The following is a 17,757-nucleotide window of genomic DNA, read 5'->3' as shown; positions in this document are numbered from 1 at the left end:
GGTGCACATCCGCACATGGCAAAAACATAAAATTTATTCTGCCCAGGAATGGAAAAAAATGAAAGGGAGCATGAGTGGTGACCTTGGAGGACCTGAAGCCCTGGGGATAAACCCAGCTCTGCCAGTGCCCCTCAATCTGTAGCCCCCCCTCCATCTCAGTCCCACAGCCCTCCCCCTGCCTCCAGCTGCAGCCCCAGCCCCTCAGGAGCAGTGGGAGAGGGGCAGAGTTCTCGCTAAGGTCCCACAAAAGAACATTTCCCCTCCCACCTCCTCTGGAGAGCCGTGCGGCAGGCGGCTGCTCCGGCAGGCAGGGCCGGCTAAGCAGGGCCGGCCTTACCATGAGGCGAACTGAGGCGGCTGCCTCAGGTGCCAGACTGTGGGGGGGCCCCACTAGGACCCAGAGGGTAGAAATCTGTGTCAGCTGCTGGTGCCTATGGAGGTAGCAGAGCAGCCCCCTGAGAGGAGGAGAACAGGAAGGAGGCAGAATTGAAACCTTTCGAAGTTTTGGCCCAAGCGAGGGGGCGTCGTTAGCTCCCCGCCTCAGGTGCCAAAATGCTGTGGGCCGGCCCTGCGGCTGAGACATGGTGGTGAGGGAGCCGCTGGGGCAGGGGGCCGAGACCTGCTGTGGACATGTGGTGGCAGGGAGGGGCAGCCTGCTCTGGTGGCCGGGGGAGCCGGGGCTTGTCCTAGTGTCTGGGGCCTATGGCATGGCGGGGGGCGGGATGGACAGACAGACAGACGTGTCTCACCGCCCCCTCACTCTCCCTCCCAGGAACAAATGAGGCTGGATTGGGGGGGGCTGCAGTAAAATAAATTGCACTTTAATAAGAAAGGGGATCTGTGTGGAAGGGGGTGATGAGACCCACCCAGCCCCTGCTGCGAACAGGAGAGCAACCCCCCCCCCCCCACCGCCCCCGAGAGAAACCCCGCCCTCAGACCTACGTATAAAAAACAGCCCTGAAACAGTTCTGGGCCGAGTCGGGCCCCGATTCTCCCCCCCCCCCCCCCCCCCCCGCAGCAGCAGGGGCCCGGATTCAGGGGCCCCATCCTCCCCTCCCCAGCACCAGATTGAGGGCCCCGATCCCCCCGGAGTCAGGGCCCCGCTCTACATCACACCTCGTGCCCTGCCCAGGGGCCCCTGCCGTGCCAACAGACGGCCCCACCCCCTCCAGCTGGGCATCTTTGGTTGCTCAGTCCAGGGTGGATCGGGGGGGTCCAGTCCGGGAGCAGCCCCCCTACCCCCAAGTCCCCGCCCCCGGTGGGGGGGGGGGCACGTCACGTGGCAGGGCGCAGGCCCTTCTCGGTGCCGATGGCCACGGTGATGTTGGTGTAGAGGGGCTCGCGCTCCTTGGCCAGCAGCTCGTACTCCAGCGTGTTCATGCCGTCCTGCCGCCAGGTCCGCCGCGTCTTGGCCAGCAGGTTAAACCTGCGGGGGGGAGGGCAGGGGCATTAGCTGGACACGGATCCCCCCACTCCGCCTGCTGCCCGATCCCTGCCCCCGATCTCCCACCGGGACCCCCCACCCTCCCCACCACCACCAGAACTCCCCTCCCCTCTGCTCTCCCTCCCCCACCCGAACGTCGTCCCCCTGCCCCGGTCACCTCTTGGGGTTCTGCTCGTTCCCCTTGTCGTGGCCGTGCTTGATCATGCGGTAGCGGCCGTGCTGGATGGAGGGCCGGGAGATCAGCATCCCGCTCAGCGCCACCCTGGGGGAGGGGGCAGGTCAGGAGATGAAGAGTCCCTCCCCCCGGCACCCATCAGCTGGGGGAGGGAGGTAGAGCACGGGGGGCTGGTTATCCAAGGATCCCATGCCAGGTGCTGAGATGCAACCACCTCTGGGGTGGGGAATGGGTCCCCAGATAACCAATTCCCCTTGACTAGTGCACAGATGCAAAACAGACTGTGCTGGGGTTTGCACTAGGCCTCACGGCAAGGGGGGGGGGGGATGTGGGGGAAGCCAGGTCTCCTGTTTTTCTCCCAGCGGTGCTGCATACGTGCCTCAGTTTCCCCATAACAGATCATGTGGCAGCTCCCATAAACCTGGGCTAGCCCAGTGGGTGAGTCACATGGTCTGTTATGTGACTCACCCCCCTCGTTCCCCACCGGCACATGCTTCAGACAGGAGAACCCAAAGGGCGGATTGGCTGTGAGGCTGCCCGTGGCCCCGCCCCTTACCTCACAGCGATGTCATCGTCTTCACCCCCCCAGCCCCAGTAGTTGTTGGGGAAGCCGTTCATCTTCATGTACTGCTCCGGGGTCAAGGCCGACACCCCCCCAAAGTAGGTCTTGTAGGGCAACCTGCCAGGAAGAGGGGGCAGCGTCAGATGGGCAGCGACTGTGGGGGAGGGGAATCCAGGCTGTTAGTCACGCTCGCTAGAAATGCGGCCACCTCTGGGATGGGGCACAGCAGCTGGTTATTCAGGGACTGGGCACGGAGGTGTGGCCACTTGTGGGTTGGGAGCATGAGAACTGGTTATTCAAGGAGCCCTCGCCAGGTGCTGAGATGCGGCCACCTCTGGGGCGGGGCGCGGCGGCCGGTTCTCTGGGAACCCCTCGCCCACCCCAGGGATGCGACCACCTCTGGGGCGGGGCGGGGCGCGGGGACCCACTTGTATCCAAACTTGTCCATGGCGACGGAGGCGTGCTTGGGGAAGCGGTCGCAGGTGTACAGGTTGCGGTCGTCCTCGGGGATGAGGTCGACGTCGTGGAAGAACATGCAGTCCCAGTCCTCGTCCTTCATCGCCTCCTTGAACCCCACGTTCAGCAGCTTGGCCCGGTTAAAGGTGTAGTTCCCTGCCTGCCGCGGGGGGACGAGGCAGGGTTACAGCCAGGCTTCCTGCTCTAACCACTAGTCCCCATTTCCCTCCCAGAGCTGGGGAGAGAACCAAGGAGCCCTCCCACCACCTCTCTAACCACTAGCCCCATTTCCCTCCCAGAGCTAGGGAGAGAACCCAGGAGCCCTGGCTTTGAGTCCTGGCTTCCAGCCCTCCCACCACCTCTCTAACCACTAGACCCCAGGCCAGCGTTCCCTGTAAGCTGAGCACGTGAGATCCAGCAGGTGCCGCCAGCTGATTAGCAGAGCACCCACAGCTGGCAGCGTGGGCGTCTGCTGGTGGTGCACATCCACACATGCTTCTGTGCACATCAAGTTTATTCCGCACATGGATGGAAAAACTTAGAGGGATCATTGCCCCACCCACATCCCTCTCAAAGCTGGGGAACAACTTAGGAGTCCTGGCTCCCAACCCCTCCCCCAACTCTAACCATTAGCCCCCACAGTCCTCTCAGAGCTGGGGAACAAACCTAGGAGTCCTGGCTCCCACCTCTCCCCCCCAACTCTAACCATTAGCCCCCACAGTCCTCCCAGAGCTGGGGAATGAACCCAGGAGTCCTGGCTCCCAACCCTTGCCCCCCCCCCCCACTCTAACCATTAGCCCCCACACACCTCCCAGAGCTGGGAAGAGAACCCAGGAGTCCTGGCTCCCAGCCCCCCAACCCAATAAAGCTGACCATGCTGCCTGTCCCCCGGGCACCTGGTGGATGATGTAGATGCCGTAGCTAAGCTGCTGGCGCTGCAGGAAGGGGTGCAGGAAGTACAGCAGGTAGCGCAGGTGCTGCTCCCGGTTGCGGTGGGGGATGATGACGGCCGTGCGGTGCAGGGGGTCGCAGTCGGGGGGCTGGTACCTGCCCCCAGGCGTCACGTAGGGGTTCTTGCGCATGATCTGCTCCAGAGTCAGCACTGGGGGGAAGCTCACCCGGATGGGGCCCGCTGCAGGGGAACGGGGCAGGGCAAACGTCTCAGGCCCAGCAACGCGCTGCTGCCCTCCTCCCTTTCCCCTCCCCCCCCCCAGTGAGCCCCCAAATCTCTGCCCACAGCCAGGGACACAACCAAGGGGTACCGGCTTCCCATCCTGCTCTAACCACTAGATCCCCCTCCCCCTGCTGGGACAGAACCCAGCTGTCATGGTTTCCAGCTGCCCCCTCTGACGGCTAGCTCCCCCGAAGCCAGGCGCCCCTTACCTAGGAATGGGGAGGTCTCAGGGCAGTAGGGCAGCTCCTCGGGGCGCAGTGGGGAGCGGGCGATGAGGCTGAGGTTGGCATAGACATCCCCGGGCAGCGAGGCGTTGTGGGCAGCGCCGTGTGGCCCCCCCAGGCCAGCTGGGGTCCCCCCTTTGTAGAAGATGCCCAGGAAGTAGGCGACCCGCCGGCGGTAGCCCTCGTGGTACAGCAGCGCCATCACCACCAGCTGCACCCCCAGCAGGAGCAGCAGGTACCGGGGCAGCATGGCGGGAGGCCGGGATCATCTAGGCATGGCCGGCGGGCAGGCAGGGCCTGGGCGGGGCGGCCCGACACAGCAGCCTGCGGGACAGAAGGGATGACGTAGAGTGAGCCCCTCTGCCACCCATGAACTTTCCCCAAAAGCTGGGGATAGAACACAGGCACCCTGGCTCCCAGCCCCCCCAGTCCCCACTCACCTCCCGGAGTCAGGCAAGGAACCCAGGCGTCTGCCCGCTCTCTCACCTCAGCGGTGGGAGGGGCCAGCCAACCGCTGCAGAGGGTGCGGCCTGACGTGGGGAAATCTGGGGACACAGAAGCCAGCTGGCCCTTGACTCACAAACCTCTTGAGGAACAGATCCCGCCCCCAAAGGCAGGTTGCCTGCCACTCCCACTCAGCCGCTGGGAGCCGGGACTCCTGGGAGGGCAGTGGGGTCTAGTGGTCGGGGCTCCCGGCTCCGGGAGGGCAGTGGGGTCTAGTGGTCGGGGCTCCCGGCTCCGGGAGGGCAGTGGGGTCTAGTGGTCGGGGCTCCCGGCTCCGGGAGGGCAGTGGGGTCTAGTGGTCGGGGCTCCCGGCTCCGGGAGGGCAGTGGGGTCTAGTGGTCGGGGCTCCCGGCTCCGGGAGGGCAGTGGGGTCTAGTGGTCGGGGCTCCCGGCTCCGGGAGGGCAGTGGGGTCTAGTGGTCGGGGCTCCCGGCTCCGGGAGGGCAGTGGGGTCTAGTGGTCGGGGCTCCCGGCTCCGGGAGGGCAGTGGGGTCTAGTGGTCGGGGCTCTCGGCTCCGGGAGGGCAGTGGGGTCTAGTGGTCGGGGCTCCGGGAGGGCAGTGGGGTCTAGTGGTCGGGGCTCCCGGCTCCGGGAGGGCAGTGGGGCACACTGGTTAGTGCTGCGGCTGGTGGAGTGGGTCCTGGCTGTGGCGTGCTCCCCTCCTCGCTCCACCTAGCAGGCGTCTGGGTCCTGACCCCCCCCCCCCCCCCCCGGCTGTTGCTGCTTTTCCGTGCCTCGGGCGGGCGGGATGTTTGACATACTTTGCAGGAACTCTTTGTCCCTGCTGGGGGGAGGGGATCATTGGAACAACAGAGCCAACAGCACCAAGGGAACCCAGGCGCCCTGGCTCGAGTGTCTCCCTCCCCTGCGCAATCCACTCCTCTCTGCCAGCCCCCACCCAGCCTGCTGTCCCCTGTCCCTGGGTCTGGGAACTGGTTTCTCCAGCTTGACCAGCCTTGCACAACGCCAGCGCCTGGCTGCCCTGATCCAGATCCTGGAATGTCCCAGATTCTGCTCACACCAGGGAAGGTGACCAGGGGCCCCCGAGACCCTGTTCCATGGGGCTGGATCAGAGCCAGCGCCCCCAACAGCACAAAGGCCCCACATCCCAACTCCCCAGTTTGCTCCAGCACCCGGGGTCCCCAGGCCTGGCATGAGGAGAGGAATCTGGGGTCCCTACCTCCCACCATGCCCCCCAGCACGGTTGGCCGCAGCCTCGGGGCGCTGGGCTCTGTCAGTGGGGTGCCTGGGGGGGGGGGCCGCAGAGGAATAGGAGGTGAGCGGACACAGGAAGGACACAAAGGCGTGGCCGGGGGAGCGGAATAGGTGCTGACACAAAACACCCGCTCCCTCTTTTTCCACCCCTCTGCCACTTGGGCCTGACTTGGGGCCACCTGTGGTGGGGAGCGCCGCAGCTGGCCATGGCCCCAGCAACACTGTTCAGCGGGGTTGTTGAGAAAAATATCCAATTGGAAATGGGGAGTGGTTGGGGAAAGGGGGGGTCTGAAAGGCAATGAGCCCCCCGGCAGCCCCATCCATGTCGGGACCTGGCACCTGGGATCTTACCCCAAGGCAGGCAAGGGACATGCCAGGGCCCGAGAGCCCCGGGTGCGCACCCCGGGGGGGCCGGGCACAGAGCCCCATGGATTCAGCACCCCTAGCCCTGGTTGCTGGGTGAGCCAGCCTGTCAGCATGCTGTTGCTTAGACAACCCGGGGTTGCCAGGCAGCCACTCCTCACCCCTCTTAAAGAGCCAGGCTTAGAAAGCAGCAAACTCCATCAGAGTGGTCCCCAAACACCCCTTCCTTCCAGGATGGGTCTGTGCACGCACCTCCCCGGCAGCTGCTGGAGCAAGGAAGCAGGATCTAGCATATTTGCTGGCTCCCGGGGCTGCTGGGGCAAAGCAGCTGGGAACCAGCTACACATCAGAGTGCAGGGGGTTAGCTCACTTCTGGGGCGGGTCAGCTGGGGAACAGCCATGTAGGACAGGAACAGGAGATCCCTTTAGCTCACACAGCTGGGCGTGGATTTACAGGGGCGGTACAGGACGAGCGTGCCCACCCTGCGACAGCCCAGCCTTTCTCTGTTCTCCACTGCGGTTTGGGAAGAGCAACGTATGGAGGGACCCAAGTCCAGGGCTGCTCTACCGAGTAAGCAACTAGCCCCACATTGCTCCGCAGGCAAATGCCAACGAAACCTCAAGCTGAAACATGGCAACACCCCTCCCGTGTGAGACCTCAACACTCTCCTCCACCAGCCGGCTCCACCCCAGCAAGGAATGCAAGCTTGCAGGGAAGGAACAGGTGGGCGAGATGCAGAGCCTCTGGGTCCCGACTCACAAAGCTCTAACCACTAGACACCAGTCCCCTCCCAGAGCCAGGAAAAGAACCCAGGAGTCCTGATTCCCAGCCCCCACAGTAGGCATGTAAATTAACTAATCGACTAGTCAATTAGTCGATAAGTGGGGGAGCCACAGTGGGGTTAGCTCCCGACCCTGGGAGCTAATTCCGATGTGGCTTTGCCTTTTAAATGTATTAAGAGCTCGCCGGCTCTTACTACATTTAAAAGTCTGGTGTACAGCGGAGGGGGACCCGGTGTGAGCTGGGCCAGCTGATTCCCGGCTCACGCTGGGTCCCCACCGCTATGCATCAGCCTTTTAAATGTACTATACAGCTCATTTCCGGCTCACACCTGGTCCCCTCTACTTCCCTGCCCCCCGCGGAGACGTTGCACCCTGGCACCAGCTCCTGCTCACCCCCTTGCTGCCTCTGGGAAGTGACTAGTTGAGGGATTAGTTGACTATCTGATAAGCCTTTGCTTATGGGATAGTCGACTACTCATTTACATGCCTCCTAGTGGTTGAAGCTGGGGGGGAAGGGGGGGGAGGAGGGGGGGGAGGAGATTACACTCCCCTCCCAGAGCCAGAAAAAGAACCCAGCAGTCCAGGTTCCCAATGCCCCTCCATCCTAACTCACTAGCCCCCAGGTGACCTCCAGGGAGCACAGCTGACTCCCCCGTGCACCGGCACTACTGTGGCATTTACACAAGTGCTGGCCGTGCGCAGACCTGACGTCAGGAGCATGGAGTTGTGCCAACAACAACATGGCCCTTGGCACCACTCCACACGGCGGAGCCAGTCAGGGCCCCGGCCGCACCAACCCCGCACCCGGATCCGTCCTCAGGGCGGGGGCTGGCTGGCTGGAGTGGGTGGAGAATGGGCCTCTCCCCTCGGGGGCACCGTCTCCTACCTGGCCCAGCGGGCGGGGGACTGGCTGACTTAGGGTTGGGGGGCTGGGGAATGAGACCTTTCTCCTCTAGAGGATGCTGTCTCCCATCCAACCCCAGGGAGGGGGACTGCCTGTCTGGGAGGTGGGGTGGGGGAATGGGGCCCTTCCCCCTCTAGGGAGTGCCAGCACCTCTCCGTCCCCGGGGCCGGGGGCTGGCTGGGGCAGTAATGGGTTCTGTTCCACGGACTCGGCTCCAACCAGCTGCCAGCAGGCTGCGTGGCCAGACAATGGCTCCCTGACAGCCAGCAGGACCCTGGCGGCCAGGCGCTGCATGGAGATTGTGCCCAGCAGGGGCACGGAGCCAGCTGGAAGACGGGCGTGAAGCCAGGCTTGGACCAACAGGAGACAGAACCTGGCCCACACCCAGGCACGGCATCCGCCCAGCTAACGAGCGCAGGTCAGGGCGCTGCTGCGCTAGCCCTGGGGGTCGGCTCCTGTTGCTTGGGGGGAACACCCCTTGGTGAAGGCTCGGGATATCCAGCAGTGCTGGCGTGGGGCACAACGTGGGAGAGCGATGGGTGGACAGGGAAGGGAGGGAAGCTGGGCGAGGCCCAGTCACTCCCCAGTCTGTGCCTCAGTTTCCCCACCCATCAAACAGGAAGAACTCTCCTTCCCCTCTTGCGTACAGCACTGTGCTGTCTGGCGGCTTCACAAAGGGATGTGGTGCCACAACAGCAGGGGTCCCGTCGGCTCCTGACCCAGCCCGGGATTGCCCCACGATTCTGCCCTGCGGCCAAGGTGGAAATTTCACCTCACGTGGCTGGTTCCCGGCTAGTTCCACAAGCCCATCAGCACCTCCTGTTTCCTGCTCCCCCAGCCAAGCACCGCTGCCCCATTCTCACAGTGACACAGGCCCATGGCCTCCGGGCCCCTTCCCCACCCTGTGATCATCATGGGATGTCTCCTCTGCCCCTCCCGCTGCACACGGGGAAGAGTCACAGGAAGCGCCAGCAAACAGCAGAGCCCAGTGGAAACTCGGCTCCAAAACTCTTGGCACGAGAACCAAACTGATGGGCCAAGGAACTGCCCCACGGCACGCTGGGTCTGACAGCAGAGACAAACTGACAAGCATCAGCCCTCCCCGCTCTAACCACTAGACCCCACTCCCCTGCCACAAACAGGGACAGAACCCAAGTCCTGACTCCCATCCTAGCCATGAGATCCCAGTCCCCTTCTGAGAGCTGGGAAAAAAATCCTAATTCCAAACCCCCTTACTCTAACCACTAAACCCCATGCCCCTCCTAGAGCTGGAGACAGAAATCAGGAGCCCTGATGAACTCATGGGGATCGCTTGGCCCGCCTGTCACCGGGAGGGAGACACCAGAACTAGGAATTGCTGGCATCCAGCAGCGCCAGTGAAGGAAACCTGATCAGGAAGCAAGAAAGCCTCCTGCGCACGTGGCACCATCCGTTAGGAGAGTTGCTATATTCCTGCCCTCAGGGAATTCCAGTGGCAGGGAGTCCCACAGGCTATTGCACAACAAAGGGCTTCTAGTAGAACAGCCAGCGCTGCTTCCTGCTGGCTGGCTGGGTGGGACTGAGACCTAGAGGCACCAGCTCTTGAAGGAGAGTGGGGTCTAGCGGGTTAGAGTAGGGGGTTGAGAGCCAGGTGAACCCCCCCGCCGCCCTCTGGGCTGACAGCCAGCCATAAACAGACTTCCTGGGCCTGCGACCCCTGCCCAGCCTGAAAGGAGGGGGCTGAAGGGGCCCAGAGGCTGATCTGGGGGGCTAGGAGCTACATGTGCGGTCTGACCGGGGGGCGGGGGGGGGCACGAGGCCAGCTAGAGAAGCGCAAAGGGCTGATCTGGATCTCCAACGGGCAAGGGGGCAGGGCTGTTGAATGGGGGCCCATGGGACAGGGCCAAATGCTGAGCATCCCTTTTCATTACCCTTCCCGGGGGGGGGGGCAGATGTCCCCCTGAATACCACCATATGGGAAGGGGGTGCTCCCGATAAGGGGTGAGCTGGGGAGGGTAGGGGGCACTCCTCGGGAGGGGCACGGGGGGCTGAGGAGCAGGGGAGGAGGGGGTGCTCCCCATGGGAAGTGGTGGGAGCAGGGAGGGGGTACCCAGCAGAGAGAGGCGGGCTGGGGAAAGGAGGGGGCAGGGCTGACTGAGGGGCGCAGGAAGGAGCGAGTGTTCCTGGAAGAGGGAGTAGGGCACAGAGAAGTGGGGTTTTGCTGGGGAGAACAGGGGGTGTGGTGGTACCCTAAAGATGCACAGGACAGAGGGAGCAGAGGGCAGGGTGCTCCCTATGAGGGAGGGGTAGGCAGAGAAGAGCAGGGGGTACTCCCTGAAGGGGTTGAGGCAGGCTGGGGGACAGGGGGGTTCCCCAGGGGGTAGGACAGTACACAGGGGCGTGGAAAGGAGGATGAGGGGCACCCTGGGGATGCACAGGAGAGGGGGAGCAGAGGGAAGGTTGCTACCTCTTGGGGCAGGCTGGGGAGAGCAGGGGCTGCTCATCAGGGTGGGCTGTGGGGAGCAGGGGATACCCTGAGTGCACAGAGGGAATGCAAGGGCAGGGATCCCGCAATGCACAAGGGAGGGGGTGAGGAGTATCCTGGGGTGCACAAGGGAGGAGGCAGCAGGAGATGCCCTGGGTGCACAGGAAGAGGGGACAATACCCATAGGTGCACAAGTGGGGAGCAGGGGATACTTGGGTGCACAAGAGGAAGGGGATGATGGGCAATACCCTAGGGTGCACGGGGAAGGGGGCAGGAACAGTACCCCAGGGTGCACAGCGTAGGGGTCCCCACGGGTTGCACAAGGCAAAGAAGAGACGTAGTACCCCAGTTCAGGGAGAGGCTGCAGGGGTGGAATCCACTCAGGGCCCACAGGGGAAGGGGAGGGACAGTATCCAGGGGCGCACGCTGGGGGGGGGGGGAGGTAGTGGAACAGTACCTCGTGGCGCATGGGGGAAAGGAACAATACCCCGGGGCGCACGGGGGAGGGTCACGGACAGTATCAGAGGACTATGGTGGGAAGAAGAGGGGGAGGAACAATACTCCGGGGCGCACGGGGGAGGGGCAGAGACGGTACCCGGGGACCATGGTGGGGAGGGAGGGGCAGTACTCCGGGACGCACGGGGGAGGGGCAGGGACAGTACCCGGGGACCATGGGGGGGGAGGGACAATACCCCGGGTTGCACGGGGGAGGGGCAGGGACGGTACCCGGAGACCATGGGGGGAGGGACAATACCCCGGGTTGCACGGGGGAGGGGCAGGGACGGTACCCGGAGACCATGGGGGGAGGGACAGTACCCCGGGTTGCACGGGGGAGGGGCAGGGACGGTACCCGGAGACCATGGGGGGAGGGACAGTACCCCGGGTTGCACGAGGGAGGGGCAGGGACGGTACCCGGAGACCATGGGGGGGAGGGACAATACCCCGGGTTGCACGGGGGAGGGGCAGGGACGGTACCCGGAGACCATGGGGGGGAGGGACAGTACCCCGGGTTGCACGGGGGAGGGGCAGGGACGGTACCCGGAGACCATGGGGGGGAGGGACAATACCCCGGGTTGCACGGGGGAGGGGCAGGGACGGTACCCGGAGACCATGGGGGGGAGGGACAATACCCCGGGTTGCACGAGGGAGGGGCAGGGACAGTACCCGGGGACCATGGGGGGAGGGACAGTACCCCGGGTTGCACGAGGGAGGGGCAGGGACGGTACCCGGGGACCATGGGGGGGAGGGACAATACCCCGGGTTGCACGAGGGAGGGGCAGGGACGGTACCCGGAGACCATGGGGGGAGGAACAGTACCCCGGGTTGCACGAGGGAGGGGCAGGGACGGTACCCGGGGACCATGGGGGGGAGGGACAATACCCCGGGTTGCACGGGGGAGGGGCAGGGACGGTACCCGGGGACCATGGGGGGGAGGGACAATACCCCGGGTTGCACGGGGGAGGGGCAGGGACGGTACCCGGAGACCATGGGGGGAGGGGCAGTACCCCGGGTTGCACGGGGGGGGGGCGATACCGCGGTGCACGGGGCGCTCCCCGGGGGGCGGGCCGCTCTCACCCGCTAGCTCGCTGTGTCTCCGGCCGGCCAGGCAGGGCACGAGCCCGCAGCGCGCTCCCAAGGTCCCCGCCCCGTCACCGCGGCAGCCGGGCTCCCATTGGGTGGTAGAAGGGGCGGAGCTCGGCCGGAGGGTCAGAGACGGGCCGGGGCTGGGAGAGACCAAGTGGGCGAGGGGCGCGACCACGGCGGGGAGGGGGGAGAAACCAACCGAGGGGAGACCACCCTGAGGGAGGGGGGGAGACCACCGTGGAGGAGGTGCTGGGGGCTGCGTCTCGCGGCTGGGGCGATGGATTTTTCACCCCTCAGGTCCATGGATGTCGCTTGCCCTCTCCCCCATCCTCCAGGGGGAGCTGTGGCAAACATGGGGAAACTGAGGCACGCAGCGGCCTGGCAACAAGCGCTGCAGCAAAGCGCGTCGGCCGGACCCGCAGGCTGGGGGCTGCCCTCTGGGAGCGGTGCCGCTGAGACGCGCGGCGGGTCGGGGTGTTCGCTGGCCACACACGGGCTCCCGGGGTCATGCTGAGCCCCTCTGGGGGCGTGCAAAGCGGGGCCGCGCGAGGGCCCCCATGCCCAGGGAGAGGGGCAGAGAAGGGGTCACCGCGCCGGAAATCTGCGAGAGACTCCCACACCTTGAGCCGAACAAAGAAAATTGGGGGGGGGGGGGCGAATATCTAGTGCTGGGCTCTTCAATCCAGCAGGGCACCTAGCGCTCCCTCGGGCCGCTGGGACGCGAAGCTGCCACATCCAGATGGGACATGCTGAGCAGCGTGGGAGCAGTTCCCTCTGGGATAATTGCCCGGGGCCGCAGGGGAGTCTCTGCCGCTGGAGGGTTTTAAATCCCCTCGGGGGTGGTGCTCAAGCAGACTCCGGGGGCAGGTCTCAGGCCGTAGCCAGATCTCCCTCTCCTGGGCCCATGGACCAGCTGCCTCCCGTGGCGAGGAGCTACGTGTCCCCCTCCTCCAGCAAGGGAGCCCCCCCAGCCTAATTCCTGTCACGCAGCTTCCGCCTAGCTTGAGAGCAAGAGGGGTGGAAATGAGAGGCCAGGGGAGGGGAGACAGAGGAACAACAGGAAACAGCTGCCGAGCAGCTGGGCCCCCAGATTCTCAAAGGGGGCGGGGTTGGGTCACGAGGTAGCAGGACGGGATGTCAGCTGGCCAGGAAAGAGAGGCTCCCTCCTCCCCTCGGTGCTAATAACCCCAATGTCTCAGTGCGGTGGGGGGGGGCACCACGTCGGGGAGAGCAGGGTGGGGTCTCAGTAGGATGGGGGGGGGGCTGTGATCCCTCAGTTGGGGGTGCTGGGCTGCTGGGAGTTTCACAAAATCTCCACATCTTGCTGTGCAGCTTTGCCAGGCAGCTATTTCCCAGAGGTGCCTGGATTTCACCACTGGCTGAGCCATCCCCAGATGCCCCATGGCAGAGGCAGCTGTATCTTCGGGCCAGATGGCCTTAGGCACAGCTGTTCCCTCACCATCCACACCCCAGATCTGGCTGAACCTCAGGAGTCAGCAAGCCATCCCTTAAGACTGTTCCCCAGATGCCCCATCCCAGAGCTGGCTGCATGTACCTCGTGTCTGTCCAGGCTGGGGAAAGATCGGGGGCTGTTCTGATTTGGGCCAGGTCTCCAAATCCCTGCCCCTGAAATATCTCACCCCATGTGAGGCCACATGCCTGGCTCGCAGAGCTTGTGACTCTCTCCTCTCCCCGCTGGGTGAGATCGCCCATGCTCCTACTCACCCTAGAGATGCATGGGCCCCTGCCCCACAGTTGTCATACAAAGGGCATAGAAAATGCTATTCCCCTCCCCCCAGCTCTGTCCAACATATGCTTCTTATAAACAATTGGTGGGAGACTCACCCTACACCCCCCACCAGGCCTGATTCTTCCGGAGCTTGAATGCAGCCAGGCACTGTTCGTTTAGGGTTGGTTTGTGCTTGCTGTGGTGGCTCCTGGGTGGTCAGGGCCAGCCCAATACCCCAGCATGGTCTTTGGGGGTGTTGTGCTGCTTTGAGGGACAGTCCCAATTCCCCAGTACTGCACAAAGTGGCAATGTTGTGAATGGAGCAATAGGTCCTCCCGAGGTCTCTTTTAGCCCTAGATTCTATGGGTCTATGAAATGCAGCTACCTCTGGGGAGGAGCAACAGCTTGGCATCTGCACAGCAAGGCTGCCCCCCCCCCCCCCCCCCCCGAGCTCCCTTCCCCTCTCCCTGCAGCATGGTGCCACAGGCTGTAAACCTGCCCCACACCCTGTGGGCATTGCACGGGGAGGTGTTAACTAAGGGGGGGCGCTGCAGTGCTGGGTCTGGGCAGGGCAGGCCCACTGCCACGTGCCCCCCAGTGCTGGCTCTCCCTCGGCACCACCCGGCCTCTGGCGCTGGGGCAAGAGGCTGGGCGGGCGGAGGAAGCCCGGGCTGCAGGGCCCGGCCTGGTGCGGGGGGAATTGACTGGCGGGGGGAGGGGCTGGAGCAATGCGGGGGAGGGGCTCTTGTGCAGCTGCTCGCTGGGAAATGCAGTCTCTGGCCCGGTGCATGCTGGGAGTTGTAGGCAGGGGCGTGCCGGGAGTTGCAGTCTCTGGCCCGGTGCATGCCGGGAGTTGACCACCTACACTGGGGAGCCGAGCTGTGCAGCGGCCCGGGCAAGAGCGGAGACCTCTGCTGGGGCAGCGCGTGAGTCACCCCCGCGGGCCGCCACGTGTCTCCCCCCCCCCCCCCCCCGCTTGTGCACCCCCTGGGGCGGGGCTGGGACGCGATTGTGCGGGGAGGAGGTAGGTTGGGATGGGGGGAGGAGCTCAGCGAGGCGGGGGCTGGAGGGGGCTGAGCGAGGCGGGGGCTGGAGGGGGCTCTGGGGGGGGGCTGGGGGGCTGAGCGAGGCGGGGGCTGGGGGGGGCTCAGTGGAGGGGCTGGGGGGGCTGAGCGTGGAGGGGGCTCAGTGGGGGGGCTGGGGGGGCTGAGCGAGGCGGGGGCTGGGGGGGCTCAGTGGAGGGGCTGGGGGGGCTGAGCGAGGCGGGGGCTCAGTGGGGGGGCGGGGGGGCTGAGCGAGGAGGGGGCTCAGTGGGGGGCGGGGGGGCTGAGCGAGGAGGGGGCTCAGTGGGGGCTCAGTGGGGGGGCTGGAAGGGGGCTGAGCGAGGCGGGGGCTGGAGGGGGCTCAGTGGGGGGGCTGGGGGGGGCTGAGCGAGGCAGGGGCTGGGGGGCTCAGTGGGGGGGCTGGGGGGGGCTGAGCGAGGCGGGGGCTGGAGGGGGCTCAGTGGGGGAGCTGAGTGAGGTGGGGGCTGGAGGGGGCTCAGTGGGGGGGGCTGGAGGGGGCTCAGTGGGGGGCAGTTGGCCCAGGGGGCTCCCCCTCTAACCTTTGCTCCATCTCGCCTAGCCCCCACCATGCCAACCACCTGCTCTGCCTGCGGCACCAGCCCGGCTGCCCTGCGGCGCCCCAGGACGGGTCACGCCCTGTGCCGCGCCTGCTTCCTGGCGGCCTTCGAGGAGGAGACTCACCGGGCCATCGTGGCCGGACGGCTCTTCCGGCCTGGCGAGACTGTGGCCATCGGCGCCTCAGGCGGCAAAGACTCCACAGTGCTGGCCCACCTGCTGCAGCTCCTGAACCAGCGCCACGGCTACGGCCTGCACCTGGTGCTGCTCTCCGTGGACGAGGGCATCGCTGGCTACCGCGACGCTTCCCTGGCTGCCGTGCGCCGCCACCACCACCGCTCCGGCCTGCCCCTGCACGTGATCTCCTACCGCGAGCTCTATGGCTGGAGCATGGACCGCATCGCCCGGCACCTCGGCCCCCGCAACAACTGCACCTTCTGCGGCGTCTTCCGGCGCCAGGCCCTCGACCGTGGTGCCCTGCTCCTGGGCGCCGACAAGATCGCCACAGGTGGGGTGGGGCGTAGGGTCTGAGTTGTGCGGGTGGAGGGGGCTACTGTGGGCTCTGATTTGGGTGGCTTTGTGCCTAGGGAGGGGAAATTGTAGGATCTGGTTTGGGAGGGAAGAAGGGTGGAGACAACGTGGGGGTCTCTGCTGGGCAGAAGGGGGCATTGGGTCTTATTTGTGGGGGTCTCTGCGCTGAAGGAGGGGGTGCTATGAGGTTTGTTTTGGGGTCTCTGTACTGGAGGAGGGCGTGTTAAGGGAAGGGAGTGCCATTTTGGGGGGGCTCTGTACTGTGGGGGAGGGGTCATTGCAGGGTCCGAAGTGAGCCCCTGACCCCTCTGCTCTCCCCGGCAGGGCACAACGCGGACGACGTGGCCGAGACAGTGCTGATGAATTTCCTGCGTGGCGACGTGGGCCGGCTGCGCCGGGGAGCAGGGGCCGGGACAGCGGGGGGCGAGGGGGCTGTGCCCCGCTGCAAGCCCCTGCGCCATGCCTACGAGAAGGAGATCGTCCTCTATGCCTACTTCCAGGGCCTGGACTACTTCAGCACCGAGTGCGTCTACGCCCCCCAGGCCTACCGCGGCTACGCCCGCACCCTGCTCAAGGACCTGGAGGCCGCCCGGCCGAGCGCCGTGGCCGACCTGGGCCACTCGGGCGAGCGGCTGTCGCTGCGCTCCGACCTCCGTCTCCCGGCCCGCGGCACCTGCCAGCGCTGCGGCTACGTGGCCAGCCAGCCCCTGTGCAAGGCCTGCGTCCTGCTGGAGGGGCTGGACCGCGGCCTGCCCAAGCTGGGCATCGGAAAGCACCAGCGGCTACGGGACAAGCTGCGGGACGGACAGCCCCTCACCGAGGAGGAGCGCAGGCGCCTGGGGGCCCCGGCCGAGGCTGATGGGGAGGTGCCGGAGCAGCAAGAGCCTGGAGGAGAGTCGGGGGTGCAGGACAAGGAGCGCGGTGGACGGAACTTGAGGGGGCCTCGGGACCTGGACTTCTGAAGTGGCAAGGGCTGCACCCCTGAGAACAGCTGCCCTGCCTGTCCACAGCCCTTGCTCTGGGAGGGGAATGGGGTCCGGTGGGCTAGAAAGGGGTGAGTTTGGACCCAGGACTCCTGGCTTCTAGCTGTGGAAGGGGAGTGAGGTTGATTTGGGCAGGGCTATGAGCCAGGACTCGTGGGTTCTGTTCCCCAGTCACGGTGTGACTCAGTCACTTTTAATCTCTCTGTGACTCAGTTTCCCCCCCTCTAGTATTGAGATAACTGCTTATGTTTTGTAAACAGCTTTGAGAGCCATGGCAGATAATCGCTCAGTAAGAACCAGTTGCTGGTGGGTCTCTTTTGCCCCGGGCCGTTACAAAGACATACGAAAGGATCGATAATAAAACCGTTTTGTTGACGAAGAACTCACTGAGTAAACAGCTCTCTAATCTTTGGCAGTCATGGAACAAAAGCCAGCCAGGCCCTTATTAAAAACACCTGGCTAGCCAATGTTACCCTTCGGGCAGAGCTGTTTGGAACAAAATAGGTGGGGGGAGATTTCCACCAAACAGTGTAGAAACCAAGATTGGGAAACACCCAACTATCTGTTGAACTGTGGAGCTTCATTCTCCACTTGAAAAAAGAGAAACATCTTGGAGTCATTGTGGATAGTTCTCTGAAAACATCCACTCAGTGTGCAGCAGCAGTCAAAAAAGCAAAGAAAATATTAAGAATAATTAAAAAATGGGTAGAGAAGAGGACAGAATATCTTATTGCCTCTATATAAAACCACGAGACACCCACATCTTGAATATTCAGTACAGGTGCGGTTGCCTCATCTCAAAAAAGATCTATTGGCATTGGAAAAGGTTCAGAAAAGCAATAAAAATGATGAAGCGTTTGGAACGGATCCCATATGAAGAGAGATTAAAAAGACTTGGACTTTTCAGCTTAGAAAAGAGGAGACTAAGTGGGGATATGATAGAGGTCTGTAAAAACATGACTGGTGTGGAAAAAGTGAATAAGGAAAAGTGATTTACTTATTCCCACAATATAAAATCTATGGACCACCAAATGAAATTAATGG

General features: G+C 64.2%; 2 protein-coding genes across 5 annotated transcripts; one reads left to right on the top strand and one right to left on the bottom strand.

Moving 5' to 3' along the window:
* Positions 1-800: 800 nt before the first annotated feature.
* LOC102450039 (beta-1,4-galactosyltransferase 3-like) lies at positions 801-11,990 on the bottom strand. 3 transcript variants are annotated; one of them, XM_075908178.2, is made up of 8 exons: positions 11,843-11,989; positions 4,476-4,580; positions 4,021-4,359; positions 3,534-3,769; positions 2,610-2,797; positions 2,176-2,298; positions 1,602-1,706; positions 801-1,426 (listed from the first exon to the last, which is right to left on the bottom strand). In XM_075908178.2, the coding sequence occupies exons 3-8, from the start codon at positions 4,283-4,285 to the stop codon at positions 1,276-1,278; spliced, it is 1,068 nt and encodes a 355-aa protein (XP_075764293.2). In that variant the 5' UTR covers positions 4,286-4,359; positions 4,476-4,580; positions 11,843-11,989; the 3' UTR covers positions 801-1,275. The 3 variants fall into 3 exon arrangements, with proteins under 3 accessions (XP_075764293.2, XP_075764295.2, XP_075764294.2); XM_075908180.2 differs by lacking the exon at positions 4,476-4,580 and having other exon boundaries at positions 11,843-11,990; XM_075908179.2 differs by lacking the exon at positions 11,843-11,989 and having other exon boundaries at positions 4,476-5,726.
* A 2,303-nt stretch (positions 11,991-14,293) lies between these two features.
* CTU1 (cytosolic thiouridylase subunit 1) lies at positions 14,294-17,095 on the top strand. 2 transcript variants are annotated; one of them, XM_075908176.2, is made up of 3 exons: positions 14,294-14,604; positions 15,204-15,707; positions 16,055-17,095. In XM_075908176.2, the coding sequence occupies exons 2-3, from the start codon at positions 15,212-15,214 to the stop codon at positions 16,690-16,692; spliced, it is 1,134 nt and encodes a 377-aa protein (XP_075764291.1). In that variant the 5' UTR covers positions 14,294-14,604; positions 15,204-15,211; the 3' UTR covers positions 16,693-17,095. The 2 variants fall into 2 exon arrangements, with proteins under 2 accessions (XP_075764291.1, XP_075764292.1); XM_075908177.2 differs by having other exon boundaries at positions 14,295-14,506.
* The last annotated feature ends 662 nt before the right edge of the window (positions 17,096-17,757 follow it).

The sequence above is a fragment of the Pelodiscus sinensis genome, chromosome 22 (assembly GCF_052426305.1).
Source record: "Pelodiscus sinensis isolate ZL-2025 chromosome 22, ASM5242630v1, whole genome shotgun sequence".
NCBI classification, from domain to species: Eukaryota; Metazoa; Chordata; order Testudines; family Trionychidae; genus Pelodiscus; species Pelodiscus sinensis.
This window is presented reverse-complemented; position numbering and strand designations above follow the sequence as displayed.